This window comes from Oncorhynchus keta, chromosome 2 (genome assembly GCF_023373465.1).
Source record: "Oncorhynchus keta strain PuntledgeMale-10-30-2019 chromosome 2, Oket_V2, whole genome shotgun sequence".
NCBI lineage: Eukaryota > Metazoa > Chordata > Actinopteri > Salmoniformes > Salmonidae > Oncorhynchus > Oncorhynchus keta.
In genome coordinates, this window is record NC_068422.1 from 27,752,518 (window position 1) to 27,779,579 (window position 27,062).

General features: G+C 42.0%; 2 protein-coding genes across 5 annotated transcripts in view; one reads left to right on the forward strand and one right to left on the reverse strand.

Annotated features, from left to right (window-relative positions):
• The window catches only part of LOC118366122 (transmembrane protein 150A-like), a 33,671-nt gene extending 28,573 nt beyond the window's left edge, over positions 1-5,098 (forward strand). For both annotated transcript variants that reach the window (XM_052474766.1, XM_035748541.2), the window contains exons 7-8: positions 2,914-3,091; positions 3,494-5,098. In XM_052474766.1, coding sequence (XP_052330726.1) covers positions 2,914-3,091; positions 3,494-3,681 — 366 coding nt within the window. In that variant the 3' untranslated portion in view covers positions 3,682-5,098. The remainder of the gene's footprint in view (positions 1-2,913; positions 3,092-3,493) is intronic.
• A 5,417-nt stretch (positions 5,099-10,515) lies between these two features.
• On the reverse strand, positions 10,516-26,988 carry LOC118366128 (eukaryotic translation initiation factor 4E-like). 3 transcript variants are annotated; one of them, XM_035748558.2, is made up of 7 exons: positions 26,856-26,988; positions 23,906-24,006; positions 16,575-16,670; positions 15,962-16,025; positions 13,013-13,126; positions 12,497-12,636; positions 10,516-11,734 (listed from the first exon to the last, which is right to left on the reverse strand). In XM_035748558.2, exons 1-7 carry the CDS (start codon positions 26,895-26,897, stop codon positions 11,620-11,622), a joined length of 672 nt encoding a protein of 223 aa, XP_035604451.1. In that variant the 5' UTR covers positions 26,898-26,988; the 3' UTR covers positions 10,516-11,619. The 3 variants fall into 3 exon arrangements, with proteins under 3 accessions (XP_035604451.1, XP_035604453.1, XP_035604452.1); XM_035748560.2 differs by lacking the exon at positions 26,856-26,988 and adding an exon at positions 26,192-26,771; XM_035748559.2 differs by lacking the exon at positions 26,856-26,988 and adding an exon at positions 26,177-26,769.
• Positions 26,989-27,062: the final 74 nt, after the last annotated feature.

Here is a 27,062-nt window from a genome sequence, read left to right on the forward strand (position 1 = left end):
ACACTAGATTCCACTCCTATCAGCTGTCAACACCCCGATTGTGTTTGTACATTTCCTCAGACAATTGAGCAAGTGTGAAGAGACCGCAGAAGAAGCTCCAGTGGGTACACCAACACTGGACAATTGTGGAAAAACATTGCCTGGTCCGACGAATCCCAGTTCATGTTTTGCGTCATGCTGATGGCAGAGTCAGGATTTGGGGTAAGCAGCATGAGTCTGTGGACCCATCATGCCTGGTGTCAACGGTATAGACTGGTGGCAGTGGTGTAATGATGTGGGGAATGTTGTTCTGGCACTCGTTAGGGCTCTTGATACCAACAGAGCAACGTTTCCATGCCCCGAATAATTCAGGCTGTCCTGGGGGCATAGGGGGTCCGACCCGGTACTAAATGGATGCACCTAATAAACTGGACACTGAGTGTATAGTCTTGTGAGTGCGCATAGAGTCAGTGCAAGATAGGGTCAGTGCATATCATCCGGGTAACCACTTAATTAACTGTTAACTGGCTTGTGGGTAGAAGCTGTCTTTGAGCCTATTGTTCCGAGAGCCGTTGCTCCAGTACCATTTGCCGGACGGTAGCAGAGTGAACAGTCTATGGCCTGGGTGGTTGGAGTCTTTGGCAATTTTTCAGGCTTTCCTCTGACACCGCCTGATACAGTATAGAGGTTGTGGATGGCAGGGAGTTCGGCCCCAGTGATGTACTGGGCTGTCGGCACCAGTGCCACCCTCTATAGCACTTTGCGGTCGAGGGAGGTGCATTTGCCATACCAAGCGGTGATGCAGCCAGTTCCCATGGTCAGACGTTGCATGCATCAACCAATGGCTGTGTGCCATGTAATCGACTGTGTCATCGTCTGACAGATTGAGGGGATTCGATTAATCTGGCTCGGGCACCCGGGTAGGCGTGTTTTGCACCATTCGTTTTGGAACCGGGCTAACTCCCAGGTGTGAGCCAGGTGCCACATTCAAAGCCCAAGGCGAAGTTGGCTCAAAACAAAAGTGATGTAATAATGAGCAGGATTCTGTGTTTTCACATGCAAAAGTGAAAAAACGCTTAATCTGCCCAAATTCAAACATATATCTCCTCTTTTCCATAAAATATACAGTATGTTTCTGGACGATACACCATGCTGCCTGGCTGACAACATGACAGAGTGGCATAGATTACTGAGAAGGGAGCTCCTCCCTCACCGCTTTTGCAGGCCATAGACTGGTGTGTGCTCTGCGGCTCAGCATAATCCAATCCGCCCATTGCTAGAATTTAGGATGTGGTTCGCTGATACTTAAAATAACTATCCAGGCATTGTAAGATCTGGCATGCATCAGCAACACCTGGGCAGAGGAACACACCAAAAGTCTGTATAGGCCAAAAAATGGGAGATGTCGTGACCTGTGCCCTTAAGGTCGTACTGCCTTAGTTAGCGACCGGGAATCATACATACACCTATTAAGTTGAACGGTACGACCTTTCCGTTTGTCTCTAGAGCTGCCACAAAGACACATTCAGAACAGAGAGGAAAAGGCAAAGCAAGAGGGTTTACTCCGCCCAAAATCTGTCCACGTTAAGCAGATCATTAATTATACTAAACAAAAATATAAACGTAACATGTAATAATGTATTTTACTGAGTTACAGTTCATATAAGGAAATCAGTCCATTTAAATAAATAAATCAGGCCCTAATCTATGGATTTCACATGACTGGGCAAGGGCACAGCCATGGGTGGGCCTGGGAGGGCATAGACCCACCCACCTGGGAGCCAGGCCCAGCCGATCAGAATGAGTTTTTCTCCACAAAGGGCTTTATTACAGAGCGAAATATGCCCCAGCATCCACTCAGACGATCCAGAAGGTGAAGATGCCGGATGTGGAGGTTCTGGGCTGACATGGTTACACATGATCTGCGGTTGTGAGGCCAGTTGGACGTACTGACAAATTCTTTAAAATGACGTTGGAGTGGCTTATGATAGAAAAATGAACATTCAATTCTCGGGCAACAGCTCTGATGGACAATCCTGCAGTCAGCATGCCAATTACACGCTTCCTCAAAACTGTGGTATTGTCTTGTGTGACAAAACTGCACATTTTAGAGTGGTGTTTTATTGCCCCCCCCCCAGCAGAAGGTGCATCTGTGTAATGATCATGTAGTTTAATCAGCTTCTTGATATGCCACACCTGTCAAGTGGATTGATTATTTTGGCAAAGGAGAAATGCTCACTAACAGGGATGTAAAGAAATTTGTGGTCCAAATTTGCAAGAAATAAGCTTTTCTGGGCTCTTTTATTTCAGCTCATAAAACATTGGACCAACACTTTACATGTTACGTTTATATTTTTGTTCAGTATATTAAGCAAGTAAGGAGTTTTTGTATAGGGGAAATGAGTGTCAAATTTAGTCAAGATAAAAATGTGTTGCTATTTTCATACGTGAGGCTTATTTGATCTAATACAAGTTTCATTATGCTTAGGTTGTTACTAGTGTACTGATATAAGTGTGATGCACGTGACAACCTAGCAACTTTGAGAAAAAACACTTATCGGAGTTGTCCCTGTTGAAATTCAGGACAGTCTATGCATATTCATGAGGCTAGCATAGCATCTCACTTTCCATTGAATATAGGCGGTTGACATCACCTCTCACCAAATATTACAAAAAGTATTAAAATAACGAGATGTATCCACCAATCCAAAGAGAGGAAGAGGCAGGAGCTTGACAGCAGAGGTTCCTAGAATGTTCTCTGTAACACAAACATATCCATCATTGAGGAATTGGAGTATTGTGTGGCATAATGGTTTCTTAGAAGTGTTTTGGCTTTGTCATTTGCAGCTAGAATAGTTAAATGGAACCTTGTCTTAAGCCTCTCCTCTATCCAAGGTACCTAATACTAACTGTAACCTGTCCTCTATCCTCCAGCCCGAGTACCTAACACTGGCCCATTACCTGGGGGCTGCGGTAAGCTTCCTGTGTATCTGTTTCTACAGCCTGCTCCTCACGGTGCTCACAGGGAAGTGTGTTCTGACCCGGATGGAGTGGTTCCTCTACCCAGCACGGGTCATGTCTACTGCGGTCCAAATCATTGTCACTATTGGCTGTATCCTTTCACTTGCTCTGATGAACACTATAAGCCTTACCCCTGAACCCTGACCGTATAACCCCTGAACCTATTAAATTCTGCTGGGTGTGCATACACTCAGGAGAATTAGAGACGACACAATGCAAGAGTAAATATATAAGAATAGGAGTGTCCTCTTCCATACGTCTTCAACTTTGCAAACGCTCACAGGCCCAGAAAGGCACAGGACGTTCTAGGTAGTAGTGGTATTTGATAACAACAAGATACCGTCCAGAACATTGACAGTGAGGTTGCCTATCTGTGCGTTTTGTCTGTTTACTGATGAGTAATGTTTGAACATCTTCAATGTTCCTTTGAACATATGCATAGGGTTACTATTAACAACTACAGTTCTCCCTCCTTGACCTCTGATCACGACAGATGCAATCTTGTTTGTACAGGAGGAATACATGTACAAGCACTCAGCGGCCGTGTTTGAGTGGATACTGAGTGTCAACCTGGAGCTGTTTGAGCTCAGCTTCGCTGTTGAATTCTGTTTCTTCTCCTCCTCCATGTTGTGTACACTGCTGGGGAAGAAAGATGAGGAGAAGCCTATCCTTCTGGCCTGAGAAGATGAGATGCTACTGGGCTGGGGGACCTACTGTAAGAGACACTTGGGTCATGTGATGCATGAAATGGAAGAAAACGTTCCAAAATGGAGAGACCAGCTGGACTTGTCCATTAAGTGTCGGTTAAAAAAAATGTCACGTTGTGCCCTAATGAAATAACCCAGTAGTTTACAAACTGTTCTATGTTGTGACTCTGATCTAAAGCTTGTGGAATTGGACCAACCAAGTAAAGGGAACAATTGTTTGTAACCGGTTCTGGCTGCGACCAAAAAATGAATCAGCTGAATCGTCCATGACCCACCGTTTGGGGAAACACTGACCTAGTGGCATCAAAGATGGGGATCAAACATAACCTTTGATCTCATTCTCAGACCAAGTCTTATTATTGAGGATGGTTTTTAATTTTTTAAATCAGGACTGAAATCATTTTTCTTATGCAAGCCCCTAAATACAAAACGAAAGATGAGTTATTCGGGTCACAACAAATCTAAGTATTTCTGAAAGCTTTGGAAAAGTAAAACTGTCCACCCTACAACTTTCATAGCCACTGATGGACCAATACCATGACTCCTTAGCATTTGAGAAGTAGTCACTGTATGTACTAAAATCATTATTTCTATTCTCATGTTCTGAATTGATCAAGGTGAAATTTCCTATTTTATGGGCCATGGAGAATTGTGAATGATGTTATTCTTTCAATGTTTTGTCTATATGTCTAAAATGTAAAGTCTTCGGGGCATTACTATGCCAGGCAACAACAGAAAAAATTTGTATAAAAAATGTAACTGTCTGCAAAGTGAAGTATTGAGGTGTAATGTTGTGATGGAATCTGAGGCCAGTAATCTCTCGACAGCTTTAACATTCAAATGATGATCAAGTCATTTGGTTATTGGTGTGGAGATGAGAAGCCAGTGATGATTCTAAACCTTTGTGATAACAGGTGATGTAATGTGAAGGAGGTAGGAAATTCAGGCAGGTGTCATGTGTCTGTCTTTTGTGATAGATCATTCTGGAAAGCTTTTTGATGGCAGAACAGCTGGTTGTACAAGTTTTACTGCATACATGGCACATGAGAGAAGAACCAGAACAAAAGCAATCCTTCATCCACAAACAATCTAACTGAAAATGTTATGAACAGAACAAATTTCTTAGCAAGGTATAATACTTTGTATTTGTTCCTTTCTTCTTATGTATCGGTCTCATTTTCTACTGCTTTTCTACAGTGTTCCTATTCAGGCATTTGTGCAACGATGATTCAGACTTGTTTACAACAACAATATATCATGGACTATATAGTTACATCTTAACAAAGTGGTACATAAATCAATAAATATATAACGAAATAGTGACAAACTGATGTTTACTAAGGGTAGAAATAAATAAAAGCATTTAGCCTAATTCAGTATGAAAATATCAACTTGGAAGGTTTCCTTAAAAGGCTCTTAATTTTTGGAGGCATTTCTTTTGCCAAGCGTAATTGAGTACTAAAATGTGTGTAAGATCAAATGTAATCATTGTTGTATTTGTGATTCCTCTGCAGGACTGTCCCTGATATCACACACTTTATGACAAGATCTAGTCGTCACATCCCTTAAGCTGTCATATCAGTGACGTGAAAACTTTTTTGACAAGTTCAACTGCATTGTTTCCGCATCAACACACCTCACTCCAGGATCTGTCATGTGTTTATGTAATGCTCCAAAGGGGACAGTGTGTAGGCGGTTCATTATAGGTGTGTGTGTGTGTGTGTGTGGGGGGGGGAATGCAGGCAGGAGTCAGTGAAAAACATGTCATGTCAACATATCTAAGGGGAGTCTGACTTAGCTATTCCCGGGGTATACTGTACAGAGTTGGGGTCAACCCTGATACTGTATATGAGTTGTGTCCACAAAAACATCCCCCTTGCCTCACTCATATGTGGGAATATGTGGAAACAAGTAGTGCTGACTCTTTACGCTTGCTCAATTGTCTGAGGAAATGTACAAACACAATGAATGTCAAAAACGTGCATACCTCTGGAACACAAGTATTAAGTGTTCTTAGAACACAGGCATGACTCATATCAGTGGTGTTCGGTACAGTAGGTGTTGTCCCATCATTATATAATTACTATGGCATTGTGGGGTGTTAACAGTTATTGGCTCCCAGGTGGTATTTGCGTGGGGACAGGTGTGTACTGTAGGTGTACAGGTAACTCTGGTGGAGTTTGAACCGGAGATGTTTGGGAAACCTAGTCATTGTGGACTGATAGCTGTCTGAATTTTAGGGTCTTGGAAGAATGAATGTCTGTTGGGTGTGTGCACTTGCTGAGGATGACTTAGGAATGTACAGAACAAGAAGTACTTGAAATTGATTAGCCTACTTTATGTACAAAGGGTGCATGATTATAAAAATATATATATAAATAGGTTTTTATTGTCACTTCCCCCAGATAGGTGCAGTGAAATGTGTTGTTCTACAGAGTCAGCCATAGTAGTACGGGTCCATTGGGGCAAATTAGGGTTAAGTGCCTTGCTCAAGGGCACATTGGCCGATTATTCACCTTATCGGATCAGGTATTCGAACCAGCGACGAACACTCCAACCGCTAGGTAAGCAATATGGCAAGGTGAAGCTACTATATCCAAGCCTTTGAGATCTACATACATTGTAGGGGTAGGGAACGATCTGGATTTCAACATAGAGCAAAAGTAGATACTGGGTGCATTTCAGATTCTGTGCATTTTATTGGGAGATTATATGATGTTCATACAATATGTTTCCTGGGATTGTTATTAAACACTTCTACAGGCTTTGTACAGATCTGATGATCTATTCAGACCAGAGCGGTATACAATGTTTGAATCAAATTCTACCTAGGGTTTTCTAAAGCTAGCAGGCTACCATCTTCACATTCTAGCCCAGGCTTCATCTGTAGAGACCCCCAGCGCTGCTAAAACCAATGACAACTACGTGCCGTTTAAGGGATTGTTAAATAAATGTTATAACTATTTGGTTTTAAATAATATCACCTCTTGAAGAGCATAGTAGTAAGAACTACACATTTCCGATTATTCCACATTTAGCTCTATCGTCAGTTGCACAGCAAGTAACTGCATGCTTTTCATGATCAGTAAACATCCATTGATCCTCATCCTGATAAAGTTGTCAGTCGGCCTACTGTCATCACCACTAGATGCCAAGCAAATATAGCATAGCCATCTAGTTTATCCCCTAAAAGTTAACTTGTCTAACTTGCCATATGCATGTGATCTGTTATCATGTTTGTCAACATGAATCTTAATTAAACACTCTCAATGTTGAAAAGGGGATAAAATAATGTTAGCTAACTTCACTAGTAGGCCTACGTTGGTTGGAGAAAAAATGCTTATCTATGCACAAGCACATTTTTTTCACACCCATATTAATAAAATGAATGTGTTATGTCATACACTAGCTTTACTGTGTCAAGTTTCAAATGCATTCGGTCATTAAATGTGTAATGTAATAGGTATTTTAACATTACAAATGTTTAAAACACACAAAAATATAAAACTTTTGAATCAGCCGTTTTACTCAAATGAATGGGATGATGAAGCAATCTTTGCAAGAGGGAGGGGTTCTGATTTCATTTATCCTGAACTTGCAGCTCTGAAGTATTTGTTCAATTATTCATGCAACTGTGGACACAAATTCCTTTAGGCTTTAGGCTTTGGCTAAAGATATAGCAAATAGGGTTGCCAATGGGCAACTATGGAGAATGGAGGCAGACTGTGTTGCCACCCCTATTTGCAATATCTTTAGCCAAAGCCTAAAGGAATTTGTGTCCACAGGGGTGGAAGGAAGCTAATGTAATTCCCCTGCATACAAAAAATGAAAGCACCCTTTGCTGGCTCTAACAGCCGCCCAATCAGTTTGAGAATTGTTAGTAACTGATAGTAAACTGATGGAGAGAATTGTGTTTGACCAAATACAACACCATTTTTCAGAGAAAATGTTTACTGACTTTCAGCATGCATAAATAAAGAAGGGTACTCAACTTGTACTGCGCTGACTCAGGTGACTGATGATTGGTTAAAATAAATGGATACCCTTACAAAAAAAGATTGCAGTCAGAGTGCAGTATGCTGCAAATACTGCATCCAAAAGAACAGTATTTTTTACTAAAGTAATTTAGCAGTATAACTGCAGTTATTCTGCAATTACTGCATCCAAAATACCACAGTAGACTGCAGTTTCAAAATGGCAATATTTTTTGTAAGGTGATACTGTAGTTGGAGCTGCATTGTTAGATTTCAGTGTAGTCTGATGTCATTGATCATAAATTGTTATTGAAAAAACTGCCATCACATGGTTGGAGTTATTTATCCAATATAACCCAGTGTTCTTCAACGGGAGCTTCTCTAACATAAGATATGTACAGTGTGCTGTGCTGTTAATGTTTTATATTTTTTTACAAATGATTTGCCACTGGTCTTACACGAAGCTGGAATTAATATGTATATGGATGATTCCACACTTGTCAGCACCCTAAGCCAGTGAGCTCACTGAAATTCAAAAGAATATGTTAAGTCAGTATCAGAGTGGGTGATTAATAACAAACTGGTCTTAAGTAGATCTAAAACTAAAAGCATTGTATTTGGTTCAAAACATTCTCTAAGACCTAAACCAGAGTTTTGCATAAAGGGTGTAACCATTGAACAAATTGAGGAAGCTAAACTCCTAGGTATAACATTGGAAGGTCAATTATCATGGTCACGGTACATTGACAAAGTTGTTGTAAAGATGTCTGTTATAACAAATCAACTGTACTAGTTGTTCAGGTTCTGCTCTGGTCTTGTCCCAACTTGATTACTGTCCAGTAATATGGTCAAGTGGAGCGAAGAAAGACAGAGCAAAGCTGCAGCTGTCTCAAAACAGAGCAGCACGTCTTGCCCTTAACTGCACATACAGAACATCAACAACATGCATGCCAGTCTTTCCTGGTTGAGAGATGAACTGCTTATCTTCTATTTTTTTATAAATATTAGTCATAAATTCTAGATTGTATGCATTATCAAATAACATACAGCTGACACCCATACTTGCCCCACAAAACAAGCCACCAGGGGTCTCTTCAGAGTCCAAGTCCAAAACAAATTCACAGCAATGCAGTGTTACAGAGACATATTCACATAGAACTCCCATCTCCAATTACTCAAGCAAACAGAAAAAGTACCTTTACATTAAAAAAACAACTGCTCAAACCACATATCAGTGCATTCAGAAAGTATTCAGACCCCTTGACTTTTCCAGTTACATTACAGCCTTATTCTAAAATTGATTAAATAAATAGTATTCCTCATCTACACACAATACCCCATAATGACAAAGTAAAAAAAAATTATACATTTTTGAAAATGCATTAAAAATAAAAACATAAATACCTTATTTACATAAGTATGCTATGAGAATCGAAATTGAGCTCAGGTGCATCCTGTTTCCTTTGATCATCCTTGAGATGTTTCTACAACTTGAGTGGACTCCACCTGTGGTAAAATCTATTGATTGGACATGATTTGGAAAGGCACACACCTGTCTATATAAGGTCCCACAGTTGACAGTACATCAGAGCAAAAACCAAGGCATGAGATCAAAGGAATTGTCCGTTGAGCTCCGAGACAGGATTGTGTCGAGGAACAGATCTGGGGAAGGGGAGCAAAACATTTCTGCAGCATTGGTCACAAAGAAAACAGTGGCCTCCATTCTTAAATGGAATATGTTTGGAAACACCAACACTCTTCCTAGAGCTGGCCACCTGGCCAAACTAAGCAATTGGGGGAGAATGGTCTCGGTCAGGGAGATGACAAAAAACCTGATGGTCACTCTGACCGAGCTCTAGAGTTCCTCCATGGAGATGGGAGAACCTTCCAGGAGGACAACCATCTCTGCAGCACTCCACCAATTACGCCTTTATGGTAGAGTGGCCAGACAGAAGTTACTCCTCAGTAAAAGGCATGACAGCCCGCTTGGAGTTTGCCAAAAGGCACCTAAAGGACTCTCAGACCATGACAAACAAGATTCTCTGGTCTTATGAAACCTAGATTGAACTCTTTGGCCTGAATGCCAAGCATCACATCTAGAAGAAACCTAACACCATCCCTACGGTGAAGCATGGGTGGCAGAATAATGCTGTGGGGATGTTTTTCAGCAGCAGAGATTGGGAGACTATTCAAGATTGAGGGAAGATGAACAGTGAAGTACAGAGATTCTTGATGCACGCTCAGGACCTCAGACTGGGGCAAAGGTTCACCTTACAACAGGACAACGACCATAAGCACGCAGGAGTGGCTTCGGGACAAATCTCTAAATGTCCGAGTGGCCCAGCCAGAACCTGGACTTAAACCTGATCGAACATCTCTGGAGACCTGAAAAATAGCTGTGCAGCGACACTCCCCATCCAACCTGAGAGCTTGAGAGGATCTGCAGAGAAGAATGAGAGAAACTCCCCAAATACAGGTGTGCCAAGCTTGTAGCATCATACCCAAGACTCAAATCTGTAATTGCTCCCAGGGGTGCTTCAACAAAGTACTGAGTAAACCGTCTGAATACTTATGTACATTTCTTTTGTATTACTTTGAATACATTTGAACTTTTGTCATTATGGTGTATTGTGTGTAGATTGAGAAAAAACAACAAATGTAATACATTTTAGAATAAGGCTGTAACTTAATAAAATGTGGAAAAGTCAAGGGGTCTGAATACTTTTCAAATGCACTGTATGTGGTATAGGGCTCTGATCTATGTATAATCTGTATATTGAACGCACCCCCATGACACTATAGGAAGTGATGCTAAACAGACACAGAAAAGGAGACCGTGTGGTTCTGGTTTTAATGCAAAGCACTTAACCTTTACTTGAAAGAAGGTAATATACATCCTGGAATTACAGATAATAAAGATACATCATAAGCTAAATCATTTCACGATGGATTGATATCCTTTTTTCTCCACTCGCACAGGCCCCAGAGTAGTGCGAAATGTTCTACAGTTTGTTAGGAAGAAAACGGTAAGAAGCAGACCTAAAACTTGTCCAGGCATCTTTACTTAGTATGATACACTGTAAAAAATGTTCTATATTATTAAGCAGTAGTCCATGTCGTTAACCTCCTCAAAAACAAAAACATTGTAAGGAACTCGAGTTTCTTTTTCATGGTTGTCCTCCAACTATGTAGTTCAACTGCAATGCATATATCATAAATGCATGTAAGGGAAACAAAAGTTCAAAATAGTTCTACAAGCAAAGGATCCACAATCCCAGCATGGCTGAAACTATATGTGGCCGTTCTTCTGTTACCGCTACTATTCTTTTACACAAAAACAAATTAAGGTACCGTTGTCTTTTCTGCAACAGGTGCATCTGCAATCCCTTCTCATGCCAAACACCTCCAACTAAAGAAGGTTAAAACGCTGGTTGCCCTTTAAAATCTGCTGAATGAATGAATCTCGTCTACTTTTCTATCCTGGGTGGTTGGTGAGAAACACTTTTCATAACAGGGAATGATCATAAACTCTGCATGAGAAAAGGAAAATGTTTTACAGCTAAGAAAGTTGTCTGTCTTTTAATCAAGCCATAAACAACAGATCTTCTCCTCAGTTACGTTAGTAGGGGGAAAGCCACTGGTATTATTAGTCACACATACTCCAATTCTAAAATTAACTAATTTAACGATCTTCTAGCTCAAATCCCAACAGCTTCAGCTGACGCTGTCCTTTATTTCCTCTTCTTCCCGACAAGACCCGGAGGTTAGCCAGCCGGTCCATCGGGTGTCAGGGAGGCGGCTCTAATTTTATATACGTTTCAACAATTCTCTCGTCTGAAAAAAGGAAGGACACTAACAGCAGTTGACAACTGAAAAGTATTAATGGGTTGGTGATGCAGGGAGTTGATAGTTGAGCTGAGATTGGGGGTAGGTGTTGATCAGACTGAGTACATGTTCTTGGTGGTGGAACCACTCTTGCTAGACGTGTCGTCATGTGACTGGTAGCCAATCAGGAGCTTGATGGGGATACTCAGGCGCTCTTTATACTGTTGTCTGGAGAGAGATGAGTGAGATAATATTGAATAGGTTCTCAGTACGGTCTTCCATGCATTGTCTCTACTTAGTGGGCAACTAGAAACAGAGCAGTACTGTTAGTCTCAGAACCGATGGCATTTCTGCCAACTACACACTTTTTGCACTCCCGGGTTAACTTAAAAGAAAACCTTTTCATCTGAAAGGTTTCACACATGAATAACATACATATGATTATCTGAACTTGTTCAATTCACATAATATACAGAATCTACTTATGTGCCAAATGAAATGTGTAATTGGTGGATAAAAGAGTGTGCGCACGAGAGACTCAATTGAGTTCTCAACTCCTCACGTTCTTTCCTCACCTCCTTTTGAAAAAGGTCAATGGTAAGCGAGGAAACGTAGAAACCAATGCGCGCGTATGAAATTACGCAAATTCCGTTTACAGGGGTGCAATCCCAAAATACATGTGTAAAGTGATAAAAAGAAATTAGCTAGTTGTGCTAGACATTTTTTGAAAAAACAATAAGCAGCATATTGTTTTATAATCAATGTGTGCACGCTTTTCTCCTTCTAGAGAACTGTGGTTTCAAAGGGTGTGTGGCTGATTTCAAAACTCTTTGATACACCTGAGCATCCTCTACTGGAGAAAGGCATTCGAGGAAGAAAATCCTCTTCACTTATTAACAAAGTGAACACTTATCGGTTTCCAAGTCACAGAGGAGTGGAGGAAAGGACAGACTTTTGCCCAATTGACAAAAGGCCAGAGAGATGACCTACCCTATTGTCACGATGGCTTCCTTGTTCTGACAGTTTCCGGTCCAGATGGATATTTTATCTCCCTTGGGTCGGATGTTGACCACCGCTCCACACACATCTTCACTGGCCTCGTCAAACGACTCCCCGATTAAACACAACAGCTACAACACACACAGTACATGATATTATGGAATTAATAAAATGTTATTTACGTGTTAAATTGCCCTCTAGCAATCCATTCCATACATTAGATTATTTGACAATACTTTGGAAGTATAGTCATGGACAGTTCCAGCAGGGTTGTGTTCATTAGGTACCATATGGAAGAAAATTGACTGATTGGACCATCCCAAAATATTTTTGTGTGTCCTAATGAACTATTCCAAACTCAGAGCCGTATTCGTCAGGGCACACAACGGGAAACATTTAGCAAAGAAAATGAGCTTTCAGTTCAGGTAGTCCATCCTTGTTTCAGTCCAATTTTCTTCCATTTGGTGTCTAAGAACAGGACCCAGGTTTAAGAATAATGATGCTGACCGTCTCCATCCAGTAGCGGTCGAGGTCGATTTGTCTCTGCTGTTTGCTGAGGGTCATCAGCCACCTCCCACCCAGCTTGTTCTTGTCATCCTCCCACATTGGCTTCACCCCATCCTGAAACACAAAGAGAGCAGTAGGGGAACGTGAGGTAACTTGACCCCAATCTACATTCTGAGCAGGGTTTCCATTAGCCGGCAAATTTTGAGACATGTCTTACCGTGCCTTAAAGTAGCCTATAAGCAAAATCAGAGTTAGAGATCATAAAAGGAAATCAGTCGAATTAAATAAATTCATTAGGCCCTAATCTATGGATTTCAAATGACTGGGAATACAGATAAGCATCCGTTGGTCATAGATACCTTTAAAAAAGGTAGGGACATGGTTCAGAAAACCAGTCAGTATCTGGTGTGACCATTTGCCTCGTGTCCGACTCATCTCCTTTGCATAGACCTGATCAGGCTGTTGATTGTGGCCTGTGGAATGTTGTCCCACTCGTCAATGGCGGTGCGAAGTTGCTGGATATTGGCAGGAACTGGAACACGCTGTTGTACACGTCGATCCAAGCATCCCAAACATGCTCAATGGGTGACATGTCTGGTGGAGTATGCAGGCCATGGAAGAACGGGGCCATTTTCAGCAACCAGAAATTGTGTACAGACCCTTGCGACATGGAGCCATGCATTATCATGCTGAAACATGAGGTGATGATGGCGGCTGAATGGCACGACAATGGGCCTCAGGATCTCGTCACAGTTTCTCTGTGCATTCAAATTGCCATCGATAAAATGCAATTGTTTGCTATCCGTAGCTTATGCCCGCCCATACCATAACCCCATCGCCACCATGGGGCACTCTGTTCACAACGTTGACATCAGCAAACCGCTCGTCCACACACCACCATACACGCTGTCTGCCAAATGCCTGGTACAATTGAAACCGGGATTCATCCGTAAAGAGCACACTTCTCCAGCATGCCAGTGGTCATCGAAGGTGAGCATTTGTCCACTGAAGTCTGTTATGATGCCAAACTGCAGTCAGGTCAAGACCCTGGTGAGGACAACGAGCAAGCAGATCGTCCCCGAGACGATTTCTGACAGTTTGAGCAGCAATTCTTCAGTTGTCTCAATTTGAGACGTCTGTGGCATTGTGTTGTGACAAAACTGCACATTTAAGAGTGGCCTTTTAATGTCCCTAGCATAAGGTGCACGTGTGTAATGATCATGCTGTTTAAATCAGCTTCTTGATATGCCACACCTGTCAGGTGGATGGATTATTTTGGCAAAGGGGAAATTCTCACTTACAGTGATGTAAATACATTATGTGCACCAAATTTGAGTGAAATAAGATTTTTGTGCATATGGAACATTTTTGGGCTCTTTTGTTTCAGCTCATGTAACATGAGACCAACACTTTACATGTTGTGTTTATACTTTTGTTCATTGTGTATTATCATTCGCAATGGATGTAAAAACACTTTCCTTCATGTCCGCGCAGAAGGCCAGGTACTTCTATGCGTGCTCAGGCACACACACTCCCTCAACATTATCAGGACAGAGAAACCAGGCATGCTCATTGCTCACATGGAGCACTCCAAATAAAAGACGATGAAAAAAATAAATCGCATTAATGATGGTTATGAAATAAACCAAAACTTGTTTCTCACAAGTGTAGCCGGTTGTGAACTCCGCAAATAACGTTTCCACTGAGAATGAGAACGGCAAATGACTAATACATGCATTAAAATAAATGTAACCAAAATAGGGATTAATAGTCGCTTTTACTACTGGTGACATATGAAATGGGTAATTTTTATAATATTTTTTTAATCATCTAAGTGCAAACAATTCACACAATGAATGCACAAGTATTGGTAGGAGATAGCTGAGCCATTCTGGAGAGGCTCGTCTATATCTTTGCCACACACCCCTCCCCTTCTTGTCTCAATTTTTAATTATACTCAAGACACATTCTCTTCACACATATTTTAGATGCTTTTCACTGACAGCCCAGCTCAATAAGCAACTAGGCCTATTGCCACGCGCACTGCCCAAACGGCGGGCTTCCCAATTAGGCATAGGCCTACGAGCTTGTGATTTGAAAGAATCCACAGCAATTTTTTTTACAAGAAGCTAATGATCCTCGATTCCTCTGTGGCTAAGTTCTGCTTTCTGGTGAAGTATGTGGAATGATTTTTAAATAATTCTGTATAGACAGGAGAAATTAAATAATTTTGGCAAATGTATTTCCATTTTTTTCCCTATTAGACCCACCACTATGCCATTTCTCTCCTGTTCTACTGGTTTTCATAGCAAATTTCTTTCATTGTCCAGAAGCCAAAGGCACACTCCTAGTCACATTAGCAACACATCTTAGTTGTTGCATCTTTAGACCCCCCCTCAGTTTTCCGTCTCTGTCACAAATGGATCCACTATCAGGTGCGCTGTTTATAATGGTGTTTTTCCAGGTGTGCTGTTTTGCCAAATTGTATTTTGGGAAATGTTTGAAAATAACATTTTATTGTCTGCTTCATTACATGAGTTGCATGTTCTGTTAAGATGCATTACCATAATCAAAATTTGAATTATGTCATTCTGATCACCATGGGTAGACGCCCTAATGGGTTATGCACCCAACGCATATGGGTCCAGTACATTTCTCAAAATGGCCTGTAAATTAAAATCTTCCCGGACATATTGTCCGGCCCCACATTTTCTTAATGGAAACCCTGATCCTGGGCCCTTATTCATAGTGTCTTAAAGTAGAAGTGCCGATCCAGGATCAGTTTAGCCTATCAGATCATAATAAGATTTAAATGGACAGGAGAAACCTGATCCTAGATCATCACTCCTACTCTGAGATGGTTTATGCATACGGACCCTAATGTTTTCATTTAACAGAACAGCGACAAGTCCTCTGAAGGGATACGGTTTGTTTCAGAAGTGAACTTACCTTAAATAAGCAGTAGTCACAGCCGAAGCCCAACTTGCTGGGCTGCTGTATGTGGTTATATAATCTACAACACAAAACCAAGAGGCACACTTAAACAAAGGCCCATATGCAACAATATTAGACACCACGATTATAAATATCAATGTCCTGTTCCATGTTATTCTCCATCATTTCTATTGGGAGACAACTAATGACTCATTTGGGCTCCTGAGTGGCGCGCCGGTTTAAGGCACTGCATCTCAGTGCTAGAGGCATCACTACAGAGCCTGGTTCGATTCCATGCTGTAACACAACCGGCCGTGATATGGAGTCCCACAGGGCGGCGCACAATTGGCCCAGGGACGTCCGGGTTAGGACGTCATTGTAAAAAATAAAAAAAAGTAAAGTTCTTAACTGACTTGCCTAGTAAAATAAAGGTTATATATATATATAATAATAATAATAATAATAATAATAAATGTGAAACAGATAGCAATGCAATGCATAGAACTGCCAGTCCTTTACTCCACATAGACACTTGTATCAATTCTGTACAACGCACTCTGTCATGGTTACGTCATAGCGTGGAGAGGAGAAAGAGAATAAGGAGAAGGGAAAGAGGACGAGTACTCACGCCCAGAAGTCTTCCACTGTGTCAAACTTTGCGATGAGACGAAGGTTCTCTGTCCAGCTTTTGCTCTTGTCGTTTTTGAAATACCACAGGGCCCATCTGAGGAGAGAAGACTCAGTCAGAGATTCCCTATCGTGCTCCCCAGGACCCACAGACAGAACAGGTTGGACGTTTACTGTCATGAATCAGCAGTCATGACAGAGACCTGATTGCAGTAAAATTCCATGTGAATGTTGAGTAACCGGGATCTCCTCTTATGCACTCTGGACATGCGTTGATGGTCATTAACGAGTTAGGTACTATCAGGTAGCTCATGGGCTAGTACTCAGTGCTCAATTGTCCCTCTAACCACTGACAATGCAACTGCATTCAAAAACTCAACCTCACCATGATTGAGCAATTTGAAGAAAATAGTTCAACAACTGTTTGAAACTTAGTGGAAAATATGGTGTTGTAGATGTTGTTTCAAAGCCTAACAACGAAATGGACAACTTTCAAAGATTGAGTTTATGCATACACATAGCTCAGACATTTATACAGTGCATTTGGAAAGTATTCATACCCATTTTTCTACATTGTTACGTTGCAACCTTATTGCAACCTTATTGATTAAAATATATATTTGTCTTATCAATCTACACATAATAACAACGCAAAAAACGTTTTTAGAAACTCAGCAATTCAGTTTTTAGAAATGAAAAGTTAACTGGACGTAGCCATTCCTCTAGTGCAGTGGTCCCCAAACTTTTTATAGTCCCGTACTACCCCTTCAAACATTCAACCTCCAGCTGCGTACCCCCTCAAGCACCAGGGTCAGCGCACTCTCAAATGTTGTTTTTTGCCATCATTGTAAGCCTGCCACACACACACTGTACACAATACATTTATTAAACATACGAAAGAGTGTGAGTTTTTGTCACAACCCGGCTCGTGGGAAGTGACAAAGAGCTCTTACAGGACCAGGGCACAAATAATAATATAATATTAATCAATAATTTAGCTCTTTATTTAGCCATCTTATATACAAAACCTTATTTCTTCATAAAACATGGTGAATAACTCACCACAGGTTAATTAGAAGAGTGTGCTTTAAAGGATGCACATAACTCAGCAATGTTGGGTTGTATTGGAGAGTCTCAGTCTTAAATCATTTTCCACACAGTCTGTGCCTGTATTTAGTTGTCATGCTAGTGAGGGCCAAGAATCTACTCTCACATAGTTATGTGGTTGCAAAGGGCATCAGTGTCTTAACAGCATGATTTGCCAAGGCAGGATACTCTGACTGCAGCCCAATCCAGAAATCTGGCAGTGGCTTCTGATTAAATTCTATTTTCACAGAATCGCTTGTTGCAATTTCGATGAGCCTCTCTTGTATCGGTAAGTGGACTGGAGGCAGAACATGAAAAGGATAACGAATCCAGTTGTTTCACTTCATGTTTTGGAACTACTGAACGTAACACGCCAATGTAAAATACGATTTTTAGATATAAATATGAACTTTACCAAACAAAACATACATGTATTGTGTAACATGAAGTCCTTTGAGCGTCATCTGATGAAGATCATCAAAGGTTAGTGATTCATTTTCTCTCCCTTTGTGCTTTTTGTTACTCCTCTCTTTGGCTGGAAAAATGGCTGGGTTTTTCTGTGAGTTGGTGGTGATTTATGAGAAGATTTCTGTTGATTTGTATTTGGCGCCCTGCAATTTCATTGGCGAGTAACTGACTGGCCGAGTTAAATTGATTTTATTGATGTATGATATTAAGTTAAAATAAGTGTTCATTCAGTATTGTTTTAATTGTCATTATTACATTTTTTAAATATTTTTTTAAAATTTTAATTGCCGATTAATCGGTATTGTCTTTTTTTGGGAGGGGTTCTCCAATAATCGGTACTGAAAAATCATAAATGGGTCGACCTCTACTCTGAATAGTTGAAATTACATTTTGGGGAAGCCCAGCAGTGTTCAAGTTGAATCATTCACAGGCCATGCCCAGAGTGCCAACCATTCTGGTTGAGGAAATCTCCCGGCGCGCCACTGCTGACGCAGAGGGAAGGGCCATAGTAGTTGAGTGATTTCCGCTAGCCAGTGTTTCTCTGTCCAATGTGGTGCTATTAGTATGAGAGAGAGACCCTTCTCCTGCACTTTGGCTAAAGGTGGGCGAAATCAGGGCCAGGGGGGAATGCTTCCAGGATGACCCGTGGCCACTTGTGCGCCAACGTGTCCAAAACATTAATGCTAGGGACACTGCAAGGAGTTCCGGGCAGTTTGTGTGAGCAGAACATTAATGGGGTCCCCACACCCCATGACCGTTCTGCCCTTGTGGGTTGCACCCCAACTTGAGAGAGACGCTTCTCTGGGTAAAACAGTGCACATCTTGGCACCCTGTGACAAAAACGTTGGGTGTCTCCAGGAATGCAGTGCTACCATGCAATCTATAGAATTTGTACACAGTGATGGTTATAACGTAATGAGCTCAGACCTAGAGAAGAGATCCAGCATTGAAACCCTCTCATATTCAAGCATCCTAATGGGATGACTAGTAAAACTGATGCCATCAAACCTAGCAGCCTCAGGCATGTTTTGAAGGAAACCAGGTTCCCTCTGCGAAACAGTACTAGGCAATTCTGGAATGTTCTTATACAGGGTTAAACCTAGAAAAGAGATTGTCTCTGACCGTGTCAGCGTGCATGCACCTTCCAGGGGATCTTAAAAGGTTAAGTGGGGTCGACCTGGGTGTGGCGAGGCACAGGGCTGTGTCTTCCTGGGCAGACAGAGCTGGAGGGCTTCACCCTTCCTCATTTTCTCCTTGCACCGTTTCTGCATCATCTCGACTGTGGGACCGAAAAGGCATGCCCAATCCCTTCCATGCCAACACAGGGTAACACCGACACACCTTGGACAGGGTTCTCGGCGGAGAAAGGTGTACTCCAGTCACAGGTAACCTCTTCCAGACATTCTGGGAAGACTGGTACTAATTGCCCGTTCAGCTTTGGGTATCCTCTTACCCTCGTAGCGGGATGTGGTGGTTTCCGCTACTGCATTAGACCAGGAAATCACCGGTTTATCTGAGAGTTCACACACATCCTGCAGGTCCACACCGAGAGCTGGTGGGGATGGTGCCTTGCCTGCGTGTTCAGTTTCAGATTCCCCAGCAGGAGGTTTGGTGGCCTGAGGAGATGGAGTCTGTTTCCGTCAGATGATTCCAAAAGGAAAATGCCGGGAAAACCCTATGTTGTCTCCAATCAGGAAGCCCGGCAGGGAGGTCGCAAGATTGTTGCTGGATTCCTCCAAAAGCGGGGCAATGTCTTCGAGCTGGTCGCCCCAGCCAGCTAGCAGTCGCTTCTGGATACCCTGTGGGGATATCCATGGCCTCCGATGAGCCATCGGGGATGCCAGACCCCATGTTAGGGTCCTGTTGACTCAGGCTAGCTTGGTGTGCTAGCATGCAACAGAAGCTCTTCACGGTGAAGGGGCACAATGTGGACAGGAGCCAGGGGAGGCTAACACTTTTTGGGCATGTTGCAGCCCAAGGCAAGCGGAGCACACAGTGTCTTTGGCCGATATCTTGTTTCCACAGGAGCAGAGTCATCTCCTCGTTTGGGGTGGGTGATGCTTTTCTCGCCATAGCTGGAATGGTATGTTTTTAGCTGTCAGAAAATGATTAGCGTGGTAGGCTAGTCCGATAACCCACTAATCACTAGGGATCTCCGACGGTGGCACTCAGTGAAAATAAAATATAGCTTGGTGTAGCTAGTAAAAAAGAGAAAATGGTCATAGTAAAACCACAAAAGCTAGCTAGCTAACGACCAGTCACTGTTTGGATACAGCTAACTTGGTCGTGAACGAGTTAGCTGTGTTACAGCTGTAGCCGTTCCTCTCTCTAACTATGGTTAAGGAAATTGCCACCACCGCACAGTCCCAAGAATAGCCCCGGTGAGTGAGTTGTAAGCTCTGTCTGTGCACAGTTAAGCTAATTTTGGAAAATGCAGTCATGTCGAGGTAAGCTTTCTGATGAAAAGCAAGATGAGGTCTGAATGACTAAAGACGCTGTGTCTGACCTTCTCTAGGGTAGGAGGGACACCCTTCCCCAACGCACACGTCTCGACATCCAGCCCTAGTGGTTAGAGCATTGCGCCAGTAACCGGAAGGTTTCTGGATCGAATCCCCGAGCTGACAAGGTAAAAATCTGTCATTCTGCCCCTAAGCAAGGCAGTTAACCAACTGTTCCCCGAAGACGTGGACGTCGATTAAGGCAGCCTGCCGCACCTCTGATTCAGAGGGGTTGGGTTAAATGTAGAACACACATTTCAGCACAATACATTGTTGGACAACTGACTAGGTATCCCCCTTTCCCAATCATGGCTGGCATAGTGTAATAAAGGCTTCTGACGAATAGGCTGGGGTCATATCCAATAAGTTAAACACTGAAAAGAATACTAGAGAGAGAACAGAGCGCAAGCTTTTTTAGCGACTTTCTCAAATCATCAATAATGTTGAGATACAAGACGACGTGTGCCATGACTCGTCTGGTGAACCAGGGTGAGGTCACAGAGAGACGCGTAAACAAACACTAATGTGTCACTTGAGGTAAAGTCTGTGGACTTATGGACTAGTAGGAATTACCTACACTAGGTAATTCCTACTGTAGTCATACAGTGTGTGTGTGTTGAGTGACTCCAGACTTCCTATCCCTGGTATCACCCTGAAAAACATAATAAACAGGAGGAAGAGATTTCACAAGGCAGTGTTTGGCCTTGTTTTTTCTCTGGTGCAGACACCCCAAAGTAACATTCAGAGAGCTGTAAAGTAACAACACCAAAACCAAAAGAATCTGAAATCCACTGGACTAAGATCACATTTTCAAACAGGACAAAAGACCAGAACCATGGAGTTTTAAAGCATCATACTAGTCCAGAATCAGTGGCTAGGGAGGAACAGCTTCCACCTGAGAGGCAGGGACAGAACAGACGGAAAGGTCTAGAGTGTCTATCCTGAGGCTGTGCTCTATGTCAGCAGTTCTACCCAGCCTGCTGTACTGCCTACATTAGTCTATGGCCTAGGGCCCTATTGAATAGACAGCCACTGGATGGGATGTGCTAGAAGAGACAAAAGTGGTGGTATCACAATGTCACATCTGTAGGGTGCAAGTATGATAAGCTTTGTTCTTCATCTAGGTTTAGGCTTAAAGCTAGCTGTGAGAATGTAAAGGGAAATATGGAAAAAACATTTTGGGAAGCACCAAAGCGTTTTATTGGCCTAGTGAGCGTGACCCTAGTATCCCAAATGGGTTGTGTTCATTTGGGCACACAATAACGTGTGTTAAGATGTTTTGTAACTGAAATCAAAACTTAATTTGACAAACCCAGCTGTCCTTTTCCTTCTGTTTGGTGCCAATGCCTAATGAATAAACACAACCCTGGTGTCAACTATGAGCAGCAAGTGTGTTGTAATCAGCAGCCAGTTCTCAAAAAAGTAGAACTATTGTACCAAACAAGCACTGCTTCAAGCTGAAACATCTACAGGACCCACTTAGAGTGCATTCATTAAGTATTCAGACCCCTTGACCTTTTCCAGATTTTTAAAAATTATCATCAATATACACTCAATACCTACCGCATAATGACAAATCAAAAACAGATTTTTATAAATGTTTGCAAATTTATATATATATTTTTAAAATATATATATTTTTAAAATATCAAATTGGCTGTGTGCTTAGGGTCATTGTCCTGTTGGAAGGTGAACCTTCTCCCCAGTCTGAGGTCCTGAGCGCTGTGGAGCAGGTTTTCGTCAAGGATCTCTCTATACTTTCCTCTGTTCATCTTTCCCTCAATCCTGACTAGACTCCCAGTCCCTGCCGCTGAAAAACATCCCCACAGCATGATCATGCCATCACCATGCTTTACCGTAGGTAGAATAGGTTTCCTCCAGATGTGACGCTTGGCATTCAGGCCAAAGAGTTCCATCTTGGTTTCATCAGACCAGAGAATCTTGTTTCTCATGGTCAGTCCTTTAGGTGCCTTTTGGCAAACTCCAAGCGGGCTGTCATGTGCCTTCTACTGAAGAGTGGCTTCCGTCTGGCCACTCTACCATAAAGGCCTGATTGATGGATGTCCTTCTGGAAGGTTCTCCCATCTCCCCAGAGGAACTCTGGAGCTCTGTCAGAGGGACCATCGGGTTCTTGGTTACCTCCCCAACCAAGGCCCTTCTCTCTCGCTTGTTCAGTTTGGCCGGGCAACCAGCTCTAGGAAGAGTCTCGGTGTTTCCAAACTTCTTCCATTTAAGAATGATGGAGGGCACTGTGTTCTTGGGGACCTTTTTAGTACCCTTCCTCAGATCTGTGCCTCAACACAATCCCGTCTCAGAGCACTACGCTCAATTTATTCGACCTCATGGCTTGGTTTTTGCTCTGACAGGCACTATCGATTGTGGGACCTTATATAGACAGATGCGTGCATTTCCAAAATCATGTCCAAATAATTGAATTTACCACAGGCAGACTCCAATCAAGTTGTAGAAACATCTCAAGGATGATCAATTTCTAAAAATGTGTTGTCGTTTGGTCAGTATGGGGTATTGTGTGTAGGTTGATGAGGACAAACATTTATTTCATCCATTTTGAAATAAGGCTAAGGTAACAAAATGTGGAAAAGACTAAAGGTTCTGAATACTTTCCGAATTACCTGTAAGTCATGTATGCTTAACACAGCTACTGTACACCATCTGGGTCAGAGAGAAAGTGTCAGCTACTTGCTGTAGTGTGTCACGGGATACAGTGGCAGATTATGCAGTTTCTCTGCGTATTAACCTATGGTGAATAATATGGCAATCACTAACAGAGTAGATTCAATTAGGACACATTCTATCTCTTCTAGTTCTATCTGTTATGCTGCAAAGTAATAAGCTTATGTTTCGGGCTACTTTTGTCACTGATTGTTGCATGTGCTGATTACCACAAGAATGTGTCTCCCTGGAAAAGGCACTAATTGTAATGCCTAAACAGAGACATACAGACTAGAGGTCGACCGATTAATCGGAATGGACGATTAATTAGGGCCGATTTAAAGTTTTCATAACAATCGGAAATCTGTATTTTTGGACACCGATTTTGCCGATTTTTTCTCTCTTTCTTACACCTTGATTCAGTTCATTCAGAATTGTTGTAATTGTCATTATTACAAATAAATGATAATAAATAAATTAAAATTGGCCGATTAATCGGTATCGGCTTTTTTGGGCCTCCAATAATCGTTATCGCCGTTGAAAAATCATAATCGGTCGACATCTAATACAGACAGAAGCACACGCACACACACAGTGGTGTCCATACTTATTTTGCAAGGGGTGTTTGATGTACTCCTGAGAACCAGCAACCACAGGTGGTGCAGTGAGGATAACTTCAGGTTGGGGCTCTTCTGTTTCAGGTGCATTCTGGATGGGATGACACCAAAAACATTAATCAATACAATATAAGCTGTTCGCAGGAAACCTGACAATAATAATATCCTTAGACCCATCCTGCCAATAGTTCTAAACATTTACAATCATAACAAAATCAAGGATAATCATGTATATTAACTACTTCCGATACTAGATCAATACTAAATGTGCAGGTATTCCATCCATGTCTGACTAGAATATACAATTTTGTTTCAAGCCAAACCTAGAATTTTAGATCCATGTCTGCCATTTCTACGACTGAATGATGCATACAATGACTCAACATGCCTACTGAATATCTACCAACATCTCTGTAGGAGTGGTGAAGATCTAGACCTTCACTATTGAAAGATCAAGAACAAGCTCCGACTGACACACTGCCCTAATTTGAGTGAGGAAACATTGGGTAGCTAGTCTGCTCAATGGCCTTACTGAAGAGCTCAGTGACTTTCAATGTGGCACCGTCATAGGATGCCATCTTTTCAACAATTCAGTTCGTTAAATTTCCACCCTGGTCAACTGTAAGTCCTGCAATGCACAATGACGCTGTAGGTGTGATGGAGGCATAAGATCATCATGCGCAATGTCATGTATCGGCTGGAGTGGTGTAAAGCTCCGCCGCCATTGTACTCTGGAGCAGTGGAAATGTGTTCTCTGGAGTGATGAATTACGCGTCACCATCTGGCAGTCTGACGGACTAATCTGGGTTTGGTGGATGCAAGGATAATGCTACCTGTCCGAATTCATAGTGCCAACTGTAAAATTTGGTGGGAGAGGAAAAATGTTCTGGGGCTGTTTTTTTTCATCGTTCAGGCTAGGCCCTGTAGTTCCAGTGATGGGAAATCTTAACGCTACAGCGTTCAATGACATTGTAAACGATTCTGTGCTTCCAACTTTGTGGCAACAGTTTGGGGAAGGCCCTTTCCAGTTTCAGCATCACAATGCCCCTGTGCAGGTAAATACAGAAATGTTTTGTTGAGATTGGTGTTGAAGAACTTGACTGGCCTGCACAAAGCCCTGACCTCAACCCCGTCTAACACCTTTGGGATGAATTGGAACGCCGACTGCGAGCCAGGCATAATAGTCCAACATCAGTGCCCGATCTCACCAATGCTCTTGTGGCTGAATGGAAGAAAGTCTTGGCAGACATTTTCAAACATCTAGTGGAAAGTCTTCCTAGAAGAGGCGAGACTTGTAGCAGCAAAGGAGGGTGGGAGAAGAGACTTATGGCAGCAAGGTGGGGGACTTCATATTAATGCCCATGATTTTGGAATGAGATGTTGGATGAACAAGTGTCCACATACGTTTGGTCTTGTAGTGTACTTCATTTGACTGGGAGGCTCACTCACTAATGTTCTGGCTAAACCCCTTTCAAACACTAATGTTGGCATCTAGCTACCTAATTAATTAATGTCAGAGTATGTCGTATAGCCAACGTTAGTTAGTTAACATAGCTAGCTAGGTAACATTAGCCAATTCAAATTAGGAACACCATTTAGCCAACGTTAGCTACCTAGCCTAGAAAGGAAGCTAATCATTAGCCAACTAGTTAGCTACATATATTCGAATAGTTAATGATAGAACCGTTGCAAATTCATTACGATTGGCCCCAGAACAGGTAGTTAAATGTGGAAAAATCGTTCCGATTCAAATGGTCTAGGTAGCCCCATGGCCCCAGAGCAGAGTTACATTTGGAAAAATCCTTCCGATTCAAAATGGTCTAGGTAGCCCCATAGCAAATAGTTAGCAACTTAATGTAAAACTTAGCTAGCACAGGCAGCACGGACACACGTGTCCAGATGTCACCAGTTTGATTTGTGTAAATAAAACCGATCACAAATACGATTAATATATTTGAAAGGACAAAATTAAAATGATAGGTGGTATGATATATCAAATTATATTGAATTAAAGATCCAAGTGTGAACCACCGATGTCCAGTCCCTCCTTATGACCAATGCTACCCCCTAAATCCATCGCTAACGTTAGCATCCATTGCTGAGCATGTTGGAACCAGACACCCGACGTTTCAGCTTCCGAAGCCAAATATTCAATTGAAACCGGGTATATTTAACTGTCATAAGATTAAACTTGATATAAAAACATGATTGGTTTATTTTTTGTCTTATGTGTCGTGTGGTACCACGAAATGTCCATATACCTCAATCTCGCTTACCGGCTCCGAAGTCGCCATCTTGCCTGTCAAAATTAACCTGTCCGTTCCGCGCTAGTGCGTCACAAACCACTAAAAAAATATACGGAAACCGAGTAAGCCCACTATATCTGAGGGTATACTTTCCGCGCGCAGGACTTGTATCACTACTTATGGCCAATTATAACAACTCTTTCAATCTCCATTACAGACTGATAGGTAAATATGTCACTGTGTGACAAGGAAATGTGTTGACTTCTGTTCACAAAAGAAAATTCCTGACATTTCGAGTAGGCCTACACGTATATCATGAGTATTGCTATAGGTTGTGTCTGAAGAAAGATGATCTATTATTATTGACCAGATTGATATTCAATTGGAGGCTCTAACTAACAATGAAAATACATGTCTTAAAAAATGGAAGGCAGTTGACAGGCTTAATTATACCAGATATTTTAGAGAAAGGAGATGGGAATCCCGATGGACAAGAGTTTAAAAACGTATAACGCAGCAAACTGTCGACCAATCGTGTTCACATCGTCAAACTGCTTCACGCCATTGATAAACGAATCGCAGGCAATTCCTTCTCAAAGTCAGGGTATTGAAACGTGCCTATTTTCCTCGAAAGTAGATAATGTCACGATTCCAAAGCTGTACAATGTTACAGATAGCAAGTTAATTATCTCACATCTTGGAAAATAATTATATTGTTCTTGTTGACGAAATTCATGCTAATGTTGGATTTTTGAGCTAGCGCCCAATTCACTCCTTTAGAGGAGAGCTCGCCTTGTCCCAAAATAGCCCAGAATGCACCGCGCGGTCTGTTGGCGTAGCATGAGCAACGTCCACAATGGTTGTTAATACGACTCCAATTAAGTTTCCTATCTCCTTAAAA

Bases quoted from the DNA above. Each gene is read 5' to 3' on its own strand.
- LOC118366128 (XM_035748558.2), bottom strand. From the start codon at position 26,897: ATGAATTTCGTCAACAAGAACAATATAATTATTTTCCAAGAT. The intron at 16,671-23,905 runs GTATGGACACCA...TTCTCTCCTCAG, and splicing joins AAACACCCCTTGCAAAATAA to ATGGGCCCTGTGGTATTTCA. The intron at 13,127-15,961 runs GTAAGTTCACTT...TTTGTGTTTCAG, and splicing joins GTGACTACTGCTTATTTAAG to GATGGGGTGAAGCCAATGTG.